This window comes from Schistocerca americana, chromosome 5 (genome assembly GCF_021461395.2).
Source record: "Schistocerca americana isolate TAMUIC-IGC-003095 chromosome 5, iqSchAmer2.1, whole genome shotgun sequence".
NCBI classification, from domain to species: Eukaryota; Metazoa; Arthropoda; class Insecta; order Orthoptera; family Acrididae; genus Schistocerca; species Schistocerca americana.
In genome coordinates this window covers 387,979,932-388,004,414 of record NC_060123.1, presented here as the reverse complement: position 1 = coordinate 388,004,414, position 24,483 = coordinate 387,979,932, and the positions used below count along the sequence as shown (strand labels likewise).

Here is a 24,483-nt window from a genome sequence, read left to right as displayed (position 1 = left end):
CAGAAAATGAGACTTCATGGAATATGCTCGTGCCATTGTTCAATTTTATTTATTTATTTAGCTTCCATGTCATTGTACAAACGATATTGGACTTGTCATACACAGAAATTAAAATAAGGAATTTACAAAATGAAATCGCCTGCAATATACAGTTTCTTTGCATGTGAGTTTTGTATAATAATTTGTTTCTAACAACTACGTATAGAATAAATAGTAATATAGATAATATAAACTGAAACTGCATAGAAACTTCTCACATGATTTATCATACAACTGCATTACATATTACTATAAGTGAATATGTGACAGAGCAGAGAACATTTTGCCATTAAAGATTCGAGGAAAATGAGCAATTAGGTATATTTCAAGGAAATAACATGCAAAGCATATGCCATTATACACACATATTATTAGGGTGGTTTCATGTCGCTCGCGTAATGGTATATTAAGCGTTTTACCATACGCACTTGATCCATTCTGGGAAGGATGCAGGGAACTTACCGCCCAAGTTCCCCGCCCAATAACCGGTTGTTGTGGCGGGGATATTGTGTAAGTTGGCAACAGGCGGGGAAAGTCCTTACAGGCCCAAAGACACCCGTGTTCCACAGATTTGTTCGCTACCAGAAAAGGTCGAAGTTACTTATAGAATAACCTTGATTGTGCGTATAGTACGTTGCGCATGTGGGTTGAGACAGCCAGTAGACATCGGTGTAAATCTATAGCGCAGTGGCAGCGCACTGCTTGGCGCTTTACCTCACGTCGTTGTTGTCCCCTCCACCTTCAACTGTCTCCCTTCCTCTGCGCCGTCTGCGGTGTCAAGGCAGCGGGAGAAGGGGGGGTATGAGATATACGCTTCTCGTCGAAGTCTGGCACCTGTCATTTGGGTAGAGAAGTGCATGGGGTGATTTTACAATGTTACGTCAGGGAAAGTAAGAAACCAAACGCGCAGTGCACGGAGCTCAGTAGAAGTCTGAACGAAACAATAACATGTCAAGATCTTTGCGTAACCTGTACTGTGTTTTGGGAAAACAAGCGCGTGATATTGGTTTTAGATGTGTGTGCTCTCCGAAATTAAACAGCGGCAGCTTTCGTAGACATTATATTAACACTTTCCTGAACTGTGAAACCAACCCCCGAGCATGTGTTCAAGCAAAAAGGTATTATAGTAACTGATGATAATGTTTATTGTTAGACGCTGCACCAACTGATATTTTTATTACATATTGTGCCGAATACGTTGTTATTTCGTTGCCAGATCAAAGTCAAGCTTAAAGCCGACTACTGATATTTCATTTGCTGCACGATCGACAGCTTCAAATGAGAGCGAGAGGGACCAGTTTTTGGCTGTTTTTCCTCACATTGTTAAAGACTTAACAGATGCTGGGTTTGGTTCTGAGATATCAGAAGCAAAGGAACGGTTTGCAAAGGTAATACTTTTATGGTTACCCACTTGAAGTGCGATATATGTATTGTGCTGTGTGTGCTAACAGCAGCTACTAAAATAGCCAATATATTTGTAAAGCTAGTTGCACAAGGAATGTTTCTAAGAAAAGTGAATCTTAGTAATATGAAATTGATGGTGAAATTATGCTTCCAGGTAGTATTTTTTCAGATGTTTACTTTTCACATGAGACTAGGTACTACTGTATTGGTGTGTATTGCAGTGCGCCCTTCATTCTCAATGTCACATAAGCCAACTTCTGACTTTGCCAGCATTTGTCATAGGAGATTTATCCAGTATAATTATGTTTTGTCGTAGAATATCTATAAGCATGTTCACATTTTTGTATGTTGAAAATGTCAACAAAAACAGCAACTATTGCTCAGCCTAATGGCTTTCTAAGAATGAGTCTACTGACCATAAAAACAAAGACAACTTTCTTACAATATCGAGATTTTAATAAGGAGATGCAGTAATTTCAATGCCAAGTGTGCTAACCAGAAGCAGAAGTGATTGGGAGACAATTAAGATGATGATGATGATAACATGAGAAGCAACAGAGAAATCTAGATGACATATGACCATATCTGAATGTATTATGAAAGTGGTAATCTTCACTTAAATCTCTCATTGAGCTCATAACACACAATGAAGAAAGATTGCCCCAAAACTATTGTAAAGGCCTACACTGCCACTTAAGCACAACTTTCCAGTTTCATACCATTATACTGATTTCTCTGTTCTTGTTGTTAATGTTTAACTGATAAACAAAAGTAACTGTTCATCCATTGTGTTCTGTAGGTTCCATCATGAAAGAGAACCTCCACTGACATAAAATGAGTCAAATATGAGCACCTGACAAAAACTAGCTGAACATCATGCCACCCTATTGAAGGAAACAGTAGTTGTATAAGTATGTTGGTGGATAAAAAAATGACAGTGTTAACAGTATAGCAAAATACTTTCTCTTTGGTATAATTTCTCTGATCAGAAACCTTGCTTTGATAACTTGAATAACTTGTGAAATATTTATGTTGACATTTTGTGGTGCACCTTGTTTACATTTGGGGACAGATGGTATGTTTTCTATTTACTGAAGGGAGTTTTTCTCTTGTGCAACAAGGCTTTATTTGTGATTTACATATTGATACTGTGTTTAATAATATGTTAATGATCATAGATGACTGTCCTCAGTTGGTATGGATTCCAGTTGCGCAAAAGATGTTTCTGTAAATATTTAATTAAAAGAAGAAAGATTATGATTTAAAGTCACATTGATGATACGGTCATTGGAGACAGATCCCAAGCTCAGATTAGGGAAGAAAAATGGTCATGTCCGTGTGAAAAGAATCATTTGACTAATATTTTCTGCTTGATTTAGGGAAACTGTGGAAAACGTATCTCTGTATGGCTGAAAGAATATTTGCACCACATTCTCTCAACTGTGAGATCATTCTCTCACCATTGTGCCACATTTCTCAGGATAAGTTATTCAAAAGTACTGAGTCAACACTATGAATACATGATCCATTACCAAGTTCCATTACTGGAAATATAGTTGAATGGTACGGAAGCATTAAACCTTTGTAAATTAACTGCTGTATTTGCTCATTCACTCACTAACATAAACCTGTGTTCCAAACAGGAAACTGGCTCGTAAAATTGCAATGCTCTCTTCTTAGAGCGGAACAGAAGTTATAATTGTACTTTCATTCATTTACATGATAGAAGACTGTAAACTTCCTTTCCATGGAGTTGTTTTGAATTGTTTATATCAGTGAGACCTTCCTTGTTCACAGAATAACATAGTTAATTATCCAGGCAATTATTTGGTCCATTTATAGTTAATTGCTTCTATCCAGACAACAGTTGATTACTGATCTGTTCCAACTTCATGGGATATAATTTTTTATATTTTGTTTTTGGGGTATTTCAGACTGTGATGTCAATATTTTTTCAGCTGTGCTATTTGTGTTTAAGAATTAATATTTATTAGGCACTAGCACTGACAATATCTATGGCAGAAAAGGGGTATTTACAAATCAGCTGCTGCAGCAAGACCATCTTTGAAACACGGCTATCCCGTACAGTTTTAGACATCGTCTATCTGTTAAGTTTTTGGAACTGTGTGAAATGATTTCAACATGATAAGAATAGTAAGCAGCAAAGCAAAAAGATGGAAAATGGAAATGTGTGTGCACATTTTCTGAAGGGAAGTAGGCCTAACTTAACTTCATTCTGTGGGTAAGAAAGAAAAAAGAAAAAAAAGGAAGGCAATGAGAAATTAAAAGACTTGATTCAGATGACCTCTGCTAATAATGACTTACATAAAAAATCATTGCAAAAGTCGTGGCAACTGTTTCTTTTCTCAAAAATGGTAACAAAGTTAAAAATTATGAACTACACAAATGGAAGGTTAGTTCATATATAAGCATTACCTGTAGGGAGATGGATGAATGTACACACTGCCATAAAGGTGTAGCATGAGCAAAATGGTGAAAGAAAGTTTGTTGGTGCAAACATATTTTACTGTCAGTTGCAACAGTACACAATAGTACATTACAAACTACACCTATTCCATGGCATCTCACCAAGAATCCACAGTAATGTGACAGACAATTTCAGCCCTTTTACCCTACTTGAACAGTGTTCTGTTTTAAAGACTGCAGTTCATTGTGGAAGGAATGTGCGACAATGCCCCGAGGGGCTTGTGGAAATGGTAGGAAATGCTGCTCTACTGTCCTGTTCAGTTGCTTGGTGGGTAGCTGCATTCAGGCACGGCAGTGCTGCAGCAGCCGATGTGCACCATTCCGGGTGGTCAGTCACTGTGCGTACGGACTGTGCTCGTACCGAGATCACTCAGTGCTTGGAGAACAAGAGAAGATGGATGCTATAGGAATTGCAGCACCATACTGTTATTGAGAAGACAACAATCTACATAATTTTATGCGGCGTGCTACACATGTGTGAAGTTTTCTGCAAAATGGATGCCTTATGCACTAAGTGGAAAAGTGGACATGTTATGAAACATGCCATGTGCACCTAGCACATTGCAAGGAGGAAGGGAGGGAGATATGCTTGTGAGAATCCTCGCCATAATTGAATTCTAGGCCAGGGCCTATGAGCCAGATCTGAAACACCCATCCGTAGAATGGTGTCATCCAGGTTCACCACACAGACAGGAATTAGTAATCATAGCCTATGATATTAGAGGTGTGATTTTGTTTCATTTTGTCCTACATGGACAAACTTTTAATGCACTGTACTGCTGTCACACTTTCCTGCAATGACACCTACAACTGTGCACTCAGGAGAAACCTCCTGAACGTCTACATGATGCAGTAATTCTTCAGGACAATGAGAGTGCCCATATGACAATGTGTGTGCAGAATCTGCTCGTGATGGGGGATGGGAAGTAAATTCACCATATTCCCCAGACTTAGCATCTTGTGATTATGATCTCATACCAAAACTAAAAGAACAATTATGTAGAACACATGAAGACATTGCACATAAGTAACGTGTGAGATCAGACAATTCACTCATAGTTAGGCCACCGGTGTTTGGTGTTTTCTACAGCACTGGTAGTGCTGTGGATTTGTTGGGCCCTATTGCGAGGGACTTGAAGGTGTCACAAGTCTATGTTCCTGCCCTGTACTACTGTGTACTGTTGCAATTGACACGTTTAAATTGACGGGATTTGTTTAATCTTTTTTCTTGCGGTTTTCTTTGTGGCAGTGTGTGCATTCATCCATCTCCCTTCCTGTAATGTTTACGTATGAACTAACATTCCGCTTGCATATTTCAGAATTTTTTAATTTGCTACCATTTCTGAGACAAAAATAGTTGCCATGACTTTTGCAGTCACCCAGTTAGCCAAAGAGAAGAGAGAAATATTGAGGAAATATGAAAAAATGCAAACAAATAGAAGAGATGAGAATAGGGATAAAATGGGTAGGAAACAACAGGAAGCATGGGAAAGATAAAGGAAAAAGGTGCATGATGGAAGCTCACTTTGAATAGTAAAAATGTAAGAGGAGTGACAATGCAAAATTGTGGATTTGATGCGTTTAGTTTGCAGTGAAGTTTGCCAACTATAAATGCCATTTTTTTCCATATTAGCTGACAAAAATTATTGGTTACCACACTTATTTCTCAATTTCTTTCAGGTCCTTCATTATAATGTCCCTGGTGGTAAGATGTCACGAGGGTTAGCAGTTGTGCAAGCTTATCGTTTGCTTACTAAAGACAGTCTGCATAGTGCAGAAAATGTATTCTTGGCCCACGTTATGGGATGGTGTGTGGAAATGGTATGTGGAAGTTTATTGGCTGATAAGATTTTTGCATGAAGATTCTGAGGTATGTTTAGCTAAGAAACAATTTTATTCTGCTGTTAATTTTTGGTAATTTATGCCCTATGAGGATATAGGTGTTCATCATGGTAATAGAGGTCAAAAGTATTTTAATACAGCTACTGCTGTTACTGTTGGTAATTCTGTTGAGTTGTCTTTACTGAATGTGCGTGAAAATAAGTTGCTTGGTACCAGAATAAATTTTCGCTTAGCAGCAGTATGTGTACCGATTTGAAACTTACTAGGAGATTAAAGCTGTATGCTGGAATGGGACTTGAATTCAGAACCTTGCCTTTCGTGTGCGAAAAGTAAGGTTACGTGTTCAAGTCCCCATGTGGCACAAAATTTTAATCTGCTGCCAAGTTCAAATTTCTTGGTAGTTATCAATTCTGACAGCTCCCTTCGTAAAACTGTAGCACCGAAGTTATTATGACTAAAGTTTTATTTAATGTAATGGTCTTAAACATCTCCCAGCTTAATCAGTTTCTTAACATTACTAAAATCTGAAGTTCCCAAGTGCTGTAACTGTGTCCTCCTGCCAAACTACCTTTCTGACTGTAGACATTCTACTTTATGTACTATATGAATGATGAACTACATCATTGTTGAAAACTCAAGAACATAATGCCTGAAAATACTTCGAAGAAAATTCCATTGTTGCCAGGTTCACTGAAGTACTGGTACCTGCTGGTCTTCAAACTGCTTATTTTACCCTTAAATTTTTTTACTGATATTTATTCCATGGCAGGTAAAATTGATGCAATTTCTGTAAAAATTAAAAAAAAAAAAATTTATGAAATCTGATGGCATCAGTAGATTGTGGTTACTGCTTAGGAAAAAAGTAGAAATTGTAGCAATATATTATTGTGTTTCTGATTTTTATTTAAATTTTTATTCACTCCTAGTGTTTTGTTCTTCAGCACATTTTCTCATAGTTTACCAGTTTTGATGACCTATTTGTGTTACGAGCACCACAAAATCAGTAGAAAAGGAACAATTGTTAACAGTTTCATAGTAACATCATATTACATGATGAAAATGAGATAATATTTATGTCACCAGTGTGTCTATACAGGACAGTCTTTTTCACAATGAAAAACAAAACCTTCCGTACACTTGTGTTGCTTTATAACGTAAAGAAGAAAAAGAGAATATTTTCAAATGGCCAGTGAAAATAAAAAGAAAACAGTCATGTAGAACATATCACTACTCTCATTCACAGGACTGTTAATATCTTTATCCCAAATGCATCTTTAAATGTGGCAGATGACTAGTGCCATGGCACTGTGGAAGTTTCATCATGATCCATCTGCTGACAATCTTGTAGCTTTTTACATTGCTTGGGCAAAAGCTCAGTGCATTATCAAAGAGAAGAAAAGGCAGCTGTGGCAAGAATTCTTACAACGTATTAACCAGTTCACATTATCAGCATAGATGTGAAAATTAGTGAGAAGGATCAGTGTAAAAAGTTATGCATGCACTATAGTGTCATTACAGGAAAATGATACTGTAACCCAGGAGATGCCAAAATACTTCAAACAAATTACATCTTGTCCATTTGGTCCCCTCCCATGAATTAACCAATCAACCAGCATATAATTCCTGTCAAGATCATGCATTCTGACACAGGTGGGAATTAGATGAGAAGGCACCATTAGACTTTATCTCCAGTAAAACTGAAGAGTTTAAGCTCCCCACTGCAGCAACAATAATGAGATACTGTGCTATAGAACCTGCTGGCAGTTAGTTTTCTTTTAATATTTCTATGGTTACATGTGTTTGATATCCGTTTGATCATTGGAAGCAAAATTTGCACATCTATCATACATCTTGCATAATCATAATGGTGAAATAGAGCAATGTGGATTTTTACAGAGGCATGTCAACTGTCTTTTAGGAGAGGGAAGAGGGAATGATACCATTACCAGTATATTAAAGGCACCAAATAGTCACCAAAAGGACTCAGTGTGCTAATACTATATAAAACTTCTAGCCTCACTAATGGCCTCAGTTTGGTGAGGAAGAGTGTCCACAATTTCTTCAGGTATGCCATATCCAGCTGAAGCCACTCATTGATGACTGCATTGTATAGAACTACCTCAACTGCTACATTTCCCTCACTATTCCAAAGTCTTTGACATTTGTTATGGCTTTAAGAGTGAATGATTTAGCAGGCTAGTCGAAGTGTGATAGGGCACTTGAGTGTTCATCATAACTGGTACATGTGTGTAGATCTCTGTGAATGTGGCTGTTGTCACCTTGGAAGATTGGAGCATCCGCAATATACCCGAAGATGTAGAAGAAAGTGATCTCTGTGAATGTTGGAATAAAAATCATGGTTCATGTTCATAGTAAACTGCACAAGGGAACGCAAGTGATGCAATGAAAAACTCTCAAAACATCACAGAACTACCTCAAGCCTGAACTATGCCCTCCACACATGCGTATCAAACACTTCATTGAGCCATCGGTTCACTCAGTGCCTTGTATCATTTGTAAAGAGGTGCAATCAAAACTCTTGAGGCCACAACAATGCCTTTACTCAGCAACTGTCCAGATTCCATGTTTGTCTCTTTGAGGACAGTGTGAGCTGTGAGCAATGGCCTTCTGTGAGGTACCTGACTCCAAATGTCCACTGCTTGCAGTTCTCTTTGCACTGTTTGCATGGAAACTGGTTGAGATGGACCTGAATTCACTGATAGCAGCAGTTCCATTTGGCAGATGTGAAACCAAAAGTCAGTGACAGGGCGTGACACTTGTCTTCTGTCCCCCTCAGTTAGGATCTTTTTGCGGCCACTGTTCTTACACCAAAGTGGCAGCAAGTGGTACACCATTCCTTGTAGACACATTGGACAGTCTGTGTCAACACATCGGCAAACCGGCAACTTCATTCACTGTATCATTATGTATGCGTTCAAACATGATAGTTCCTGTCTGCCATTCTTTTGTGCCGATCAGTGTGACTGTGGTAGTTTTATACAACCAAAGGCACAAATACACCACTTCACTGCCATTACTTACTCTAATGGTGGGTCATCTACTACTAATTGTACGCCATATGTAGTGTTCCAAAGTGACCAGTGTGCTCTTCGAAGGAGGTGACTAATGTTTTGCCCGGTGAGCTAGTGTACACTCTGCTACACAGAATAGGCTCACAGAAAACACTTTATTAATAAATTAACAAGACAGGAAGCTATTTTTTCTGCACTTCATATCATTGTTTTCTCCGGCATATCATCCATACCGCAATGCTATGAGATATTTTATATTTTGACTTGCAGATAGCATATTTTTACTTCTGGTGGTGTTACTAGATACATGGACATAGGAACGTTTAAATTAATATTTGGCTTACTAATATTTTTGAAGTTTTGGCCCATATTTTTGTATCACACATTGACTAATGGCAGTAATTTACAGTGAATTTATTAAAAAGAAAAAGAAAACAACTTCCATTCAACCTGTATGGTGCTGTCATTATGGTGCAATGTCCTCACTACAATTTTCAGCAGTGTTCTGTGTAGTTGCGAGCGCATTATGTAGGAGCCAAGTGAATTCCTGTCAGTATTTTTGGTTATTACTTTCCCAACTAATTTAATATGTAGGTCATTGTGTTAGAGTATTTTCTTATGTTAAAAGTTTCCTTTATTTTTAGCATATGGGTTTAACTGAACATCAGTATGTTCCTAGTGGATGAAGCACTCTGAGTATGGGATGATTTTCTAATATTGTGTCTAACCCAGACTGTGACGGCAGGGTTGAAACAGAATTTGAAGCATATCTATATTACCATGAACCCCTAAATCGCAGTTTACAAGGTTTTGAAGATGATTAAAAATTCTACTGCTGCCTCAAGCAGTATGTCTCATGTAGATAGGACACTTGCGCAAAAGAGATGCGCTTCAATATTTGATGCACGTGGTATGAAAGCAACAGCTATTGACAGCTGTGCTTTTTATTTCTGAGAGTGGTTTACAATGGATTATGCAAAGACATACCACTAATTACATTCCACCTTTTGTAAATGAACCTCTGGATAATAATGTTATGTTGCATGTTTTACTCTAGAAATGTATACACTGAGGTTACAAAAGTCATTGGTTATATCCTAATATTGTGTTGTTCCTCCTTTTGCACAGTGTAGTGCAGCAACTCGGCGTGACATGGACTGATAAGTCATTGGAAGTCCCCTACAAAAATATTGAGCCATGCTGCCTTGATAGCATCCATAATTGTGAAAGTATTACTAGTGCAGGATTTTGTGTACGAATTGACTTCTAGATTATATCCCATAAATGTTTGATGGGATTCACGTCGGGCGATCTGGGTGCCAAATCATTTGCTTGTATTGTTCAGAATATTCTTCAAACCAATCGTGAACAATTGTGGCCCAGTGACATGATGCATGTCATCCATAAAAATTTCATCATTGTTTGGGATCATGAAGCCCATTAATGGCTACAAATGGCTCCAAGTATCTGAACATAAGGATTTACAGTCAATGATTGGTTCATTTGGACCAGAGGACCTAGTCCATTCCATGTAAACAGTCTCCACATTTATGGTGCCACAACCAGCTTCTACATTGCCTTGTTGACAATGTGGGTCCATGGCTTCTTGGGGTCTGTGCCATATGTGCCAGCAGCTCTTACCAACTGAAATCTGTCCAGGCCACTGTTTTCCAGTCATCAAGGGTCCATCAGATATGGTCATAGACTTGGGAGGGGCTATGCAGACGATGTGCTGTTAGGAAGGGCACTTACGTTGATTGTCTGTTGCAGTAGCCCATTAATGCGAAATTTCACTGCACTGTCCTAATGGATAAGTCCATTGTACAACCAACGTTAATTTCTGTGGTTATTTGACAGAGTGTGGCTTGTTTGTTAGCACTGGCAAGTCTATGCAAATGCCGTTGGTCTGGCTCGTTAGGTGAAGGCTGTTGCTGTTGGCCACTGCATTGTCCCTGGTGAGAGGTAAAGCTTGATATTTGGTATTCTCTGGACACTCTTGGACACTGTGCATCTCGGAATATTAAATACGATAACTAATTCCGAAATGGATTGTCCCATGCGTGTAGTTCCAGCTACCATTTCATGTTCAAAATGTCTGTTAATTCCCATCTTGCTGCAATAATCATGTTGAAAATCTTGTCAAGCAGATCACCTGTGTACAGATGACAACTCCGCCAAACCACTGCCCGTTTATACTATGTGTACGTTATACTACCACCATCTGTATAAGTGGATATCACTATCCCATGATGTTTGTCACCTCAATGTATGTAACTTACCAGTGATCTTAGATACCAAAGTCATGTCATGAGAAACCAGTTTAGAGCTGAGTATTGATTAATTCCAGTTTAAGGCTGGCTGTATTAGAAAAATGTTTTGATTGTTATGTTTCCAGATGGTGATAATTTTTCACTGTCCCAAGCTTGAGCTAAATTTAATTATTTTTATCAGTTAATCTCATCACTTGTCAGACTAACTTTGCATCTACATTTATACTCCGCAAGCCTCGTTATTGTATATTGATGGAGAGTATCATCATTGTTTCCTCCCTTTTCTATTCCATTGGGAAGCCTCCACATGAGCTTGAATTTCTTTGAATTTGTGTTCTGAATTTTGGAAAGGGAATTTTTAACTGCAGTTCTCAATACATTATTCTTGCAAGCATTTACTGCACACTGTCATTTCCTGTACATAGATGGGAGCTGTCTCTGACGTGGCATCAGCTCTGCGAGATATAGTATAGTGCTTATTGAAAAAATTGCAGCCAGTGGTCCTCTGAAATGCCATATTTAATTAATTGCTGGATAATGTTGGAAAAATTGATGGGAATACAATGAGTTATTGTGCTGTTAAAGTCTCTGCAGTAATAACAGCACGCCATCTCTTGAAAATAGGCTTGTGCATAGATGTTAACTTAAATCAGGTGCTCATTCAACAAAACTATTTCCATCGTCTTTCAGTTTTCCTATTCTAGATAGCCATGGATTCCTGATTCGAAGATGCATCATGATAAATTTATGTGCAGTATGATTATTCACATACTGGGGAAAAGGGCAAATATCCTTTTTTTTTTTTTTTTTTTTTTTTTTTTTTTTTTTTTTTTTTTTTTTTTTTTTTTTTTTTGACAGAGTTTATCCCTTCCCTTCAAATAAGAAGCTCAATGACTTTCTGTCAGAGTTTTCAAAGTGAAGTAATTTCAGATATATCACTGCTTTGTTTCTGTCTAACTTCTGAAATTTGTTTTTTAAAGAAACCAGAATTAACAATGACTGTGTGATTTACATTCCCAGTTGCAAGCATTTTTCATTGTTCTTGATGATATCATGGACAAATCAGCTACAAGGCGTGGAAGAACTTGCTGGTACCTCCATGATGACGTTGGCTTATCGGCAGTTAATGATGGCTTACTGCTAGAGAGTGGAATTTATGAGTTACTTCGAAGATATTTTCAGGACAAATCGTACTATATTGAAATCCTCAATCTCTTTCACGATGTAAGTATCGTCCCACAATATAAGTTAATTAAGTAATAATTAAAGTTTATTGACTTTGTGAAGTTTAAAAACACAGGCGGTGTCAGTTAAATTACTATACATACATACATACACGCATACACGCATATTCTAAAGGTTAATTTCTTGTCGATGCAATTGCTCTCTTCTGTCATTAACGGTTTGTTTCAGTTCCAAGTACTTATCACGTCCTATCGTCTCCTTGATGCCTTCTGAATACTTCATCCTAGGCTGCCCTCTTGCTTTTTTTGACAGTACTTTTCCTTAAAGAATATTAATGATGAAGGTGTGGTCTGATGACCTGCCCCGTAAATTTTATTTTTCACTTTTCCACTTCCATTAATACTCTTCTCTCTTTGTTGACTTCCCTCGAGACTTCCAGACTGGTTTTTCTTACCGTCCAGCTCGTTTTTGTTATTTTCCACCATATTCACATTTCAGCAGCTTCAAGTCAATTCCTTTGCAATTTGTCCACAGTCCAACTTTCACACCCGTAGAGCAGTGTACTCCATACAGATGATTTTACAAAGAATTTTCTGACATCTATATTCATGTTCCATGAAGTTTCGGGATTGCAGCCAGTTAATATTGACTTTTGCCCGCTATTTCGGCTGACAACAATTCAACCATCTCCAGGCGAGTGTTTTGCACTGGAAATTGCTAGTTCACATTGCTACCTTTATATAAAAAATCGGCGGGAACATGCATGCGCAAAGCTACATGAGCGACCTCTGTTGAATTACGCACCTCTTTGAATATTGCTCAGTCTATGATGCACTGGTGCATTCATAATCAGATACTGTATGCGTGCCCTCTGTCAGAATGTGCACTCATGGAGTTAAAATTCAGATGTCAAAATGAATAAAAATAAATTTTGCTTGATGTGTCATTGGTCAGAAAAAATTTTCTTTCTGAAGAAACTAAATATATCACCAGGCCCCATGTCTTATCCAGTTGAAAGCTGCCTTCACGATTAATTAGATCTCGTGTTAAACATATTTCTACTGACTCCTTAATAATTGAATCCAAAAAGGATCTCATTGAGGTCAAGATTTCCATGACAGGGTAACCCATGGAATGTCCTGTGGAGACGCAATGTTCGGCTGTGGCTGACTTACTGGACTGAGAAATGTGCGGGTGTGGCAATCATTTTCAATGCATCTTTTATGCACTGTGCGTGTTGTCTGATTACATAGGCATTGCTGTGCCAACAAGATATTCTGTAGATTCTAGCCTTCTGCAATCCCAGATCACCTTCTGTTGAACCGAGAAGAGCATATGTCTTTGCTGGTGGGTGGAAGAGTACTTTGACTTAATGTTTTCTTAAGATTCTGCCTTGTTTTGATGAAATATTTCTGACAAATGTGAGGAACGTGCTGGACTTAATCCACTGCTTCTCCTCTTGCTCACGTGGGTGGTCACGTTTCTTCTTCCTTAAAGCTGTACTGGTGTGATGTGGAGAATATCCACTTTTTTGAACACTGATTGTGTGTGTTCCAGCACCTTTGTAAGGTTCTCTCCATTGGACACAACATGTACCTGGTGAACTAACATTCAAAGAATGCCCATAGTTTGTGATAGGTAGTGGCACCAAGGCGCTTGCAAGTACAGTAGGATTACAGTAAATGGAATGCCCCAGTGATCCATCCTCTTTCTGTCTGACCAAGACATGCAGAAATGGCAGACAGTCGCTCTACTTGACTTCCATTGTATTCGTGTTTGCTGGTTAAAATGTTTTTCTTTGTCATAAGTGCCTTCTGTGCCATTGCGGTCCTCTTCTCTTTTCTTACACTTACTCCTACTCCTACTCTATTGTCCTCTGTGATTATACTATTGAGACAGCAAAATTTTCACCTGCTCAATTCTCAAATCATCAATTTTATATTAGTTTTAATTTCTCCCATATTTTGCCATTACCTTTTTTCCACTCATTCACTTTTAATTTCCATTGTTTGAGTTTCTTATAGGACTTGCACATTCTTTTCACTTCTTTTTCAGAGTCTGCAGCTATCTCGATGTCATCAGCAAATCTAATTCAATGTAGCCTTTCACCATTGGCTTGTACTCCCTTTGTCTTGTCCTTCCTCCACGAACACATCAAATAAATTTGGGGATAGGGGACATCTTTGTCTACCTCTTGGCCTCTTCTGCTACGTTATTGAAGTTTATTTATGTGCTTTGGATCTGACACAATTGATTAATCCACAGTCTGTTCTTCCAGTCAAGCCCTACTTCTTTCGTAGTTGTAAAGAGTAGCTCCCAGTTCTCATTTTCAAAAACTTTTTCTAAGTTATTGAAGGTAAGGTAAGTTCCTCTGTCATATCCATCCCTCTCTCCAATAGCATGCACAATACCAAAATTGCTTCTCTTGTTCTTCTACCTACTCTAAATCCAAATTGGTCTTCTCCAAGATACATATCTACATTTCCTGTTATCCTGCTTTTAACTATATTAATGAGTATTTTGGAGGCATGTGATAACATTGATAGTGTTCTGCAATCGGCGCAGTCAACTGTGTTTCCTATTTTAATTGTGGTAATGGTTCTGCATTGTGTGAAGTCTTCTAGCATGATTCCTCTTACATAACAGTCATTTATTACTCTGGGTAGTTGGTCTTTCATGCTGTTATCTAAATTTTTCAGCAATTCTGGAGGGATATGAACAATAGCAATTGCTTTTCCTTCTCTGAAACTCCAAAGGGCATGTTCAAATTCATGTCTCATGATTGGAGGACCTTGCACTTCTCTTTCATACTCATTAATGTCTTCAATTAAATTATTGTACTTTCATTCTTGAAGTGTTTATCATTGTACAGTCCATCAATATATTCTTTCCAGTTAGCACATATCTCATCATTGTCTATCAGCAATATTCCCTCTTTACTTTTTCCTGCTACTGATTTTGTTCTAGGTTTGTACTGAAGGGCTCTGCTTTTCCTGCAAACTTTCCTGTTTTTCCTTTTTCTTCCATCTCTTCAGCAATGCTTTTGCTCCATTTCTCTTTTTCTTCTCTTCATTTGCATGTGATATGATGTTCAATTCTTTTGTGGTCATCTACATTTTCCTTCATGAGATTATTCCTTTCCTGATTTAGACTTAGTATTTCTTCTGTCACCTAAGGTTTTCTAGGTTCCAGTTTCCTTTTCCTAAAATCTCATCTGTTGCTCCAATTATACTCATCTTGATATTGTTCCACTGCATTAGCTCACCACTTCCATTAGCTATTTTATTGGTCCTTTCTTCAGAAGTCATCTGTATTTCTTCTTCTTTCAATCATCCTACTCTCTATTTCTTTTTGATGAACTCTTGGTATTTCTAAATCTGATTTTGCGCTTGGTTAATGCATGTATGTGCTTCCTATGTCTGGATCTGCACAGTTGTGACATGAATTTATCTGATTACTGTACCATTGCTTCAATTGTATATAATCTTACTGAAATTGTCTTTTGTCTGGTGTCTCCTACATGTTTACTTTCTTCTAAGAAATACTTCAAATAATGTGTTTTGTGATAAGCATATCATTTTGGTTTCAGAAATCTACCCAAGTTTCACTTCTTTCGTTTGTTTCCCCCAAGCCAGAATTTCATACTGTCTTTGATATCCTACTATTGTATTAAAATCACCCATTATTGCAACACTGTCTTTTTCTTTGGTCTGTTTTAATGGTTCTTCAGCATCTTCATATACAGTCTCCACAGTCATGAGCTAACACATTTTTATAGGAGTATTACACATTTTTCAAAATTATTTTGTATTTATCAGTGTTATTGGTGCCCTGCAGCAATCTGTAACACCAACCATAAATATCCCTTTGTTTTAAAGTTAAAATGTATTATTTTTGAAAATGCAATGTTTGTAGTGAATTTTTGAAAATATTTTTATAGGTTACCTTCAAAACAACAGTAGGACAGTCTCTTGATCTCTTGACTTCACAAGCAGGAAAGAATCCAGATTATACCAAATTCACAATGGATCAGTACAATGCAGTTGTAAAATACAAGACAGCATATTATTCGTTCTATTTACCTGTTGCACTAGCAATGTACATGGTAAGTATTACTGAAATTTTTACATGTAACATTATAAATTTTATGTGAGACAGGAATTTATGAAAATCGTTGAAAAATTGCAAATCCATGCTGAATTTTGAATAATGACTGAGTGATGTAGAAACTCAAAAAATGTCACTTACATTTTTGAAATTTAGGAAATTAAAACTTACTGTAACATAAAACAATAACTTACTGTAACATAAAACAATAACTTATTCAGGGAATTTTGGAATTTTGACCTTGAAACGCAGGGAAGTCTTAGGATGAAACATAGTTGCCATCCTGTCATGGTTGACACAGGAACTGAAACTGAGGGTAGCAAAGCAAAAGAAGATACGCTAAACTAAATGTTCCTTTACAAAGTAAAATCCAGGTGTACTGTTCTAGTTTAATTTTTGCATTACTGCAAAGATGGGTGGTATAAGTGTCAATGGTGATGAGAAACATCTAAAACTGAACAAAGCTCCAGAGCCCTATGGACTCCCTATAAAATTTTATACGGAACTTTCGTCTGAGTTAGCCTGTTTTCCTGTCCATCTTACACAGCAGATGACTCAAACAAAAAGATATCCCCAATAGTTGGAAGAGAGAAACCATTCAGGAGAGATTCTGTGATGAAGATTAACTATTGATAGTGTCTGCCAAGAACAATATCAGTTGTGACTGGGAGAATGTAATATTTTCTGACAAATCAATATCTTCCTGAGTAAAAGACAGTCCATTATGAACATATAGGCCACATGATGTCTGTCTGGGCCCCAAATATACGCATGAGTCACCTCGACAATTTGGGCTGGATGTATTCCTGTTGACTTGGAATGCATCACAGTAAAAATGACTGTCTTGATGGCGCCTAGTATACCCATATTATGACCACATACACAGATCAACTTGCATCAAAATGGATTAATCTTTTTCCAGTGGCATAAGTATTGAGTTCACACATCAACAGTGATGCAGGAGTGGTTTGCAGAACAGAATGAAATTTCTCCTCTAGAATGGCCTTCAATTGTACTAGATTTCAGTTCCACTGAACACACATGGGCAGAGATGAGCAGACTGTTTGAGAAAATTGGCCTGGCCCAACATCAAGAACCCATGCTGGCTTTTGAAATGTCAAACTATCTGCCTGGGAGCAGGTGGAAGAAAATGAAAGATTTTTTTACCTACCTCATAAACTCCCTTCCTTATAGAATGCAGATGATCACTGAAGTCAGAGCCCTCTGGACAAAAGAATAAGTAGCAAAGAATCCACATGCTATGGCTTTTGTTCTCTGAAGTTTGTTTCGTTTTACATGCTGTACAAATAAGAGCAATAACACAAAAATGACCAAAAATGGGGTTTTAACCACACCCTAGCATCATACAGTTGCTTTCTAGCCTGTCAACTATGCCACAAAGGTAAAAACACATTGAGGTGTGTCTTACAGCTCTTCCACCCTTAATTCCACCTCAAGACTTTTAAAAACTGTAATTCTATGAATGACACTGTGCAGATTTCTTGTGAGTTTTTGGAGAGGGCATTCTTATGGTAAAATTCTTCAGTTACATTCTTAATTATAGGCGAGTTTTACTTTTATAGGCAGCTTTGTAACAAGAGTGTTTTGGGAGAAGGTAGCAGGAGGTTGGGTACATGTGTATAATTAAGACTGAAAGACAAGGGTGTCACAATGACATTAACAAATATGAAAAGGGAAGCAAATAGGTCTGGTTGCTCAGAACATGGAAAAAGAAAAGAAAGGAAAGGAAGAATAAATGTAGTCAGAGACAAAGACAAACGACAGACCCCGAAGACTGATACCCTACTACCCTACACACACACACACACACACACACACACACACACACACACACACACACACACACACAAGGCTTCCTCTCCATTGACCTGCTGCACTGCTGGGCCAGAAGATAACTGTGGTCATCAGTCCCACGAAAATGGACACTGCCACTCCGTATCCTATGATCCTTGAAAGTTAGCTGTGGCTCTTCGCTGTGGAATCCTGTGTCTTCAGCCCTAGCGTCTTCCACAATTCTCATTTGGAAGACTGTCAGCACTATATCCACCTATTGGTTGAGACAATATGCAGACAAAATAAAATTATTGAACTGTAGTTGTAACGCCTAAGCTAGGTACTGCTACAAAATTAATATTACCCTCCCAGAAAGAATAACAGAAACTTTCGTATGTAACTACTCGTGACAAAAATTAGTTAACAAAGTTCCACTATCCCATAAAATATTACTATTACAAATCTCTTCTTCTAATCATAGAATACATACAACATAAATATACCACTGCACACTATAAAGACTAAGTATTACTGTACTACTATTTGACTTAATCAGAACTGTAACCTTCTCAATTTATTTTTTAGATCATTACAGGTCACATAGGTGGAATAGGTGAGATGCAGAAGCAGTGGAAAATCTCATTACTTCCCACATCCACTAACCGTAATAACATTAAGCAGGATCTTTTTAATTGGCCCCCCACTATAATTTATGAAAGTCGACAACTTTCAACTACCAGGACTTTAAAAATGCATCCCAAAAGTCAGTTCTGCATTTATAAGGCTTTGATTCCAGTTGAGTTTAATGGGATTTCAGTATTTAAAACTCCTGGCAGTGGACTTCATTACAGATTATGACATGCAATTTCTTTGCTTCACTGGTCCACAAGTTCATTTACTTATGGTTTCTACATGAAGCCAATGCATTTGGATTTTGATAAAACACTTTTATACCAGGAGTGAAGACGGACAAAGGAGTGGGCATCTGACAAGGATTGCTTAAAATAAGAACAGGAGAATTAAACGGGTAAAAATGGTCCTACAGGTGAGAATATAGGATACAAGAACAAACCTAGGGGCAGCAAACAAGTTGCCGACTATCTGGAAGAGCCATCATAGTTGATTTGTGGTGGACCAGTGTCCAAAAAAACGGGAATATGAGGGGAGAACGCATGTTGTCAGGTTGGGGTCTGAGATTAGAAAACTAGTTTCATCTGGAACCCATGCTCTTTCTGCATTCCCCGGAATCCCAAGTGACAAACTTCCCACACTTTCACTGGTCTCTGTAGGCACCACATGCAAAGTGTGCCTCGCCAGCAGTCCTTAATTTGTACAATCTACTTCTGGCTTGGGCCTGAAACAAAGGGCAGCTCTGCTGCACAAGCCATGAGAATGGTACCACAAAACAGTCAACAGTTCAGAGTGTGAAAGAAAGAAAGAAAGAAAGAAAAAAAAAAATTAGCACCGGGTGAATCAATAATAAAGTACTCCTGTGCTTCCTCTGTACAGGTGGTGGCCTGCACAATCCTCCCTTCTCCACAGAAGTGGTGACTACAGTGTTCACAAGTTTGTTTTATTTTATTTTATTTTTTTTAATTTACACATCAAGTTCTGTAGGACCAAATTGAGGAGCAAATCTTGGTTCTTATTTTAAGCTATCCTTGTCAGATGCCCACTCCTTTGTCCATCTTCACTCCTGTTATAAAAATGTTTTATCAAAATCCAAATGCATTGGCTTCATGTAGAAACCATAAGTAAATGACCTTGGAGGTCATGGAATGTGTCAGTACATGGAATTACAACATAAAAGTAATAACTGATAAAAATAAAATGTTTACAAACCTGAAAAAAGTCAGTCCATAAGTTTAAGTAAACACAATCAAGAATACAACAAGAATCAGCTTAATTTTTCAAGGAACTCCTTGACAGTATAGGAGTGACCCATGAGGGAGCTCTTCAGTTTCGATTTGAAAGAGTGTGGATTACTGCTAAGATTTTTGGATTCGAGTGGTAGCTTATTGAAAATGGATGCAGCAGTATATTGCACACCTTCCTGCACAAGAGTTAAGGAAGTCCAACCCAAGTGCAGGTTTGTTTTCTGACGAGTATTAACTGAGTGAAAGCTGCTTATTCTTGGGAATAAGCTTATATTGTTAACAAGAAATGACAGTAAGGAATTTATATATATATTCAGAGGCCAATGTCAAAATACCTAGACTTTTGAACAGGGGCTGACAAGAGGTTTGTGGACTTACACCACTTACTGCCCGAACTGCCTGTTTCTGAGCCAAAAATATTCTTTTAGAATGGGAAGAGTTACCCCAGAATATAATACCATATGACATAAGCGAATGAAAATAAGCAAAGTAGACTAATTTTCGTGTCGAACGATCACTCACTTCAGATACCGTTAAAAATGGCAGCACTAAGTCTTTGAACAAGATCCTGAATGTGGGATTTCCACGACAGTTTACTGTCTATCTGAACACCTAGAAATTTGAACTGTTCAGTTTCACTAATCAAGTGCCCAGCCTGTGAAATTACAATGTCAGGTTTTGTTGATTTGTCTGTTAGAAACTGTAAAAACTGAGTCTTACTGTGATTTAGCATTAGTTTATTTTCTACAAGCCATGAACTTGGGTCATGAACTGCAGTGTTTGAAACCGAGCCAATGTTCCACACAACATCCTTTACTACTAGGTTAGTGTCATAAGCAAAAGGAAATATTTTAGAGTTACACGTAATACTAGAGGGCATATCATATATATAAATAAGGTACAGGTGAGGCTCCAACATTGATCCCTGGGGCACCCCCCACTTGACCGTGCCCCACTCAGACCCCACCTCACAGCCATTCTCAACATTGTGAATAATGACCTTTTGCTGTCTGCTGCTAAAGTAAGAGGTGAAAAAATTGTGAGCTACTCGCCATATTCCGCAATGGTCGAACATCTGGAGCAATATTTTGTGAGCAACACAATCAAACGCCTTAGTTAAATCAAAAAATATGCCTAGTGTTCGAAACCTTTTGTTTAACCCATTCAGTACCTCACAGAGAGAAGAGAATATAGCATTTTCAGTTGTTAAACGACGTCTAAAACCAAACTATACGATTGATAGCAAATTGTGTGATATAAAATGATCAGTTATCCTTTTCAATAACTTTAGCAAACACTGATGGCTTAGAAATAGGTCTAAAATTGTCTACATTATCCCATTTTATAAAGCCGCTTTACTACTGAGTACTTCAATCATTCAGGAAACTGGCCATTTGTAAAGAAAAAATGAGTCCTCAGTCTTTGGTGATTTAATTATTGACTCAATCTCCCCCTTGTCTGGATCACAGAGGAGTATTTCAGACATCAATCTCGGAAAGGCATTTGCCAAGAGAGTTATATGATTCCATGTAGAAGCTAAATTTATCAATAACAGAAATATTTTACTACAAATTGACTTTGTATCATCAACTTTGTGTTGCTGAGCAGACACTTCCTTCACAACTGACCATATGGTTTTAATCTTATCTTGTGAATTACCTGTTCTGTTTGCTTACCACATACTCTTTGTCTCCCTAGTAACATTTTTAAGCACATTACATTACTGTTTGTAATGGGCTATTGCAGCTTGATTGTGACTACTTCTAATATTTTGATATCATTCCCGCTTTGTTCTACTTGATATCATTATCCCACTAGTCAGCCACCAAGGGTGCTTATTACTGCTAGAACCCTGTTTAGAACGTTCTAATGGAAAACAACTTCAAAGAGCATGAGAAATGTGTTAAGGAAAGCATTATATTTATCATCTATGTTATTGGCACTGTAAACATCCTGCCACTCTTGTTCCTTGACAAGGTTTAAAAAACACTCTATTGCTGTTGGATTAACTTTCCTACATAGTTTGTAATTACATGTGAGATTTGTTTGAGCACAAAGGCCTTTTAGTGTTAAAATTTGTGCTTCATGGCCATTCACACTTTTACTGACTGAATGCCCATCTAGTAATGAAGAATGAAAAAAATATTGTCTATGGCTGTGCTACTGTTCCCCTGCACCCTAGTTGGAAAAAACACAGTCTACATCAGATCATATGAATTTAGGAGATCTACCAACATCCTTTTTCTTGCACCATCATACACAAAATTTATATTTAAATCACCACATATAACTAATTTCTGGTACTTCCTACAAAGTGAATAAAGAGCCCTCTCTTGCTTGATCAGAAATGCTCTGAAGTCAAGAGTTAGGGGGCCTATAAACAACAACAATTAGAAGTTTAGTTTCACTAAATTCAACTGCCCCTGCACAACATTCAAATATCTGTTCAGTGCAGTGCCGTGATAGGTGTATGTACTCAAATGGAATACTGTTTTTTTTTTTATGTATATAACCACTCCCTCACCCCACAAGGAACTCCTTGAAAAACAGCCAGCTATTCTGTATCCTGGTAAAGGAAGCCTCTGAATTGTCAAATTATTTAAATGGTGCTCCGATACACCAATAATGTCAGAGTCAACATCTATAAACAGTTCACTAACTTTATCTGTAATACCTCTTATATTTTGATGAAATATGCTAATTCCTTCTCTACTTGGAAACATGACATCCTTTGAAGGTGAGCCCTTAGTTAGAGGGACTTCCTTTAAGTAGGTATACCTATCAGCTCACTTCAATCTAGAAAAGGTGCCCCTCTAACACCAACTACTACAGGAATTTTTTCCCTTTACCATACATATTGAGATGCAGGCCATGCCTAGTGAAACCTGATTTGCTGTAGACCCATCTAGCACCATTGAAATGTGACCCATTCCCTCTGCCATCAGCGCCCTCTCCAACCCCGTGTTAACATGCCTAACAGACGTATTAAGATGAAGCCGATCATGATGCTGAAACAGTTGCGCGAAATGCACATTAGTGCCATCAGTTTGAGTAGCTATCTTTACCAGGTAACCACCTACATCATATTCCCCATCCCTATCAAGACTGTTCCCCGCTCCACCCACTATCACTACCTGATCCTCCTTTGTAAAATTCCTACATAACTCCCCTTTGCTGTCAGTCACCTGAGGCAACCCTGTACTAGGCTTCACAATGCTGGTGACTTGGTACTCCCCAACACTTCTTGTAAATGATGGTCCACACCTCTACCGTGCGAACTACCTAGCAGCAGAACCTTCTTCTTTCTATTTGACTCTGCAACTAATCTAGGCCTCCTAACTGCTGAGGACTGTTGCATGTTCCCTACATCTACAGCTCCAAGAGGCTTCTCTCCACTCAAGTCTGACAGTTGGTCAAATCTGTTACATATACACAGTACCCCCCCCCCCCATGAACCATGGACCTTGCCGTTGGTGGGGAGGCTTGCGTGCCTCAGCGATACAGATAGCCGTACCGTAGGTACAACCACAACGGAGGGGTATCTGTTGAGAGGCCAGACAAACGTGTGGTTCCTGAAGAGGGGCAGCAGCCTTTTCAGTAGTTGCAAGGGCAACAGTCTGGATGATTGACTGATCTGGCCTTGTAACAATAACCAAAACGGCCTTGCTGTGCTGGTACTGCGAATGGCTGAAAGCAAGGGGAAACTACGGCCGTAATTTTTCCCGAGGGCATGGAGCTTTACTGTATGATTAAATGATGATGGCGTCCTCTTGGGTAAAATATTCCGGAGGTAAAATAGTCCCCCATTCGGATCTCCGGGCGGGGACTACTCAAGAGGATGTCATTATCAGGAGAAAGAAAACTGGCGTTCTACGGATCGGAGCGTGGAATGTCAGATCCCTTAATCGGGGAGGTAGGTTAGAAAATTTAAAAAGGGAAATGGATAGGTTAAAGTTAGATATAGTGGGAATTAGTGAAGTTCGATGGCAGGAGGAACAAGACTTCTGGTCAGGTGACTACAGGGTTATAGGAATGAGGGTAAGCTACTACAAACAGCATAGTGAACGCATTATTGTGGCCAAGATAGATACGAAGCCCACACCTACTACAGTAGTACAAGTTTATATGCCAACTAGCTCTGCAGATGACGAAGAAATTGAAAAAATGTATGATGAAATAAAAGAAATTATTCAGACTGTGAAGGGAGACGAAAATTTAATAGTCATGGGTGACTGTAATTCGAGTGTAGGAAAAGGGAGAGAAGGAAACGTAGTAGGTGAATATGGATTGGGGCTAAGAAATGAAAGAGGAAGCCGCCTGATAGAATTTTGCACAGAGCACAACTTAATCATAGCTAACACTTGGTTTAAGAATCATGGTAGAAGGTTGTGTACATGGAAGAACCCTGGAGATACTAAAAGGTATCAGATAGATTATATAATGGTA

At 38.2% G+C, this 24,483-nt stretch overlaps 1 protein-coding gene across 2 annotated transcripts in view; it reads left to right on the top strand.

Moving 5' to 3' along the window:
• Window positions 1-666: 666 nt before the first annotated feature.
• LOC124615607 (farnesyl pyrophosphate synthase-like) overlaps window positions 667-24,483 on the top strand; it is a 64,189-nt gene continuing 40,372 nt past the window's right edge. Inside the window, exons 1-5 of one of the 2 annotated variants that reach the window (XR_006979803.1) lie at window positions 667-1,157; window positions 1,256-1,427; window positions 5,611-5,751; window positions 12,095-12,298; window positions 16,200-16,364. Coding sequence is in view for 1 of the 2 variants with exons in the window: in XM_047143602.1 (XP_046999558.1) it covers window positions 988-1,157; window positions 1,256-1,427; window positions 5,611-5,751; window positions 12,095-12,298; window positions 16,200-16,364 (852 nt within the window). In the remaining variant the exon portion in view is untranslated. The remainder of the gene's footprint in view (window positions 1,158-1,255; window positions 1,428-5,610; window positions 5,752-12,094; window positions 12,299-16,199; window positions 16,365-24,483) is intronic. The other variant, XM_047143602.1, reaches the window with a different exon arrangement.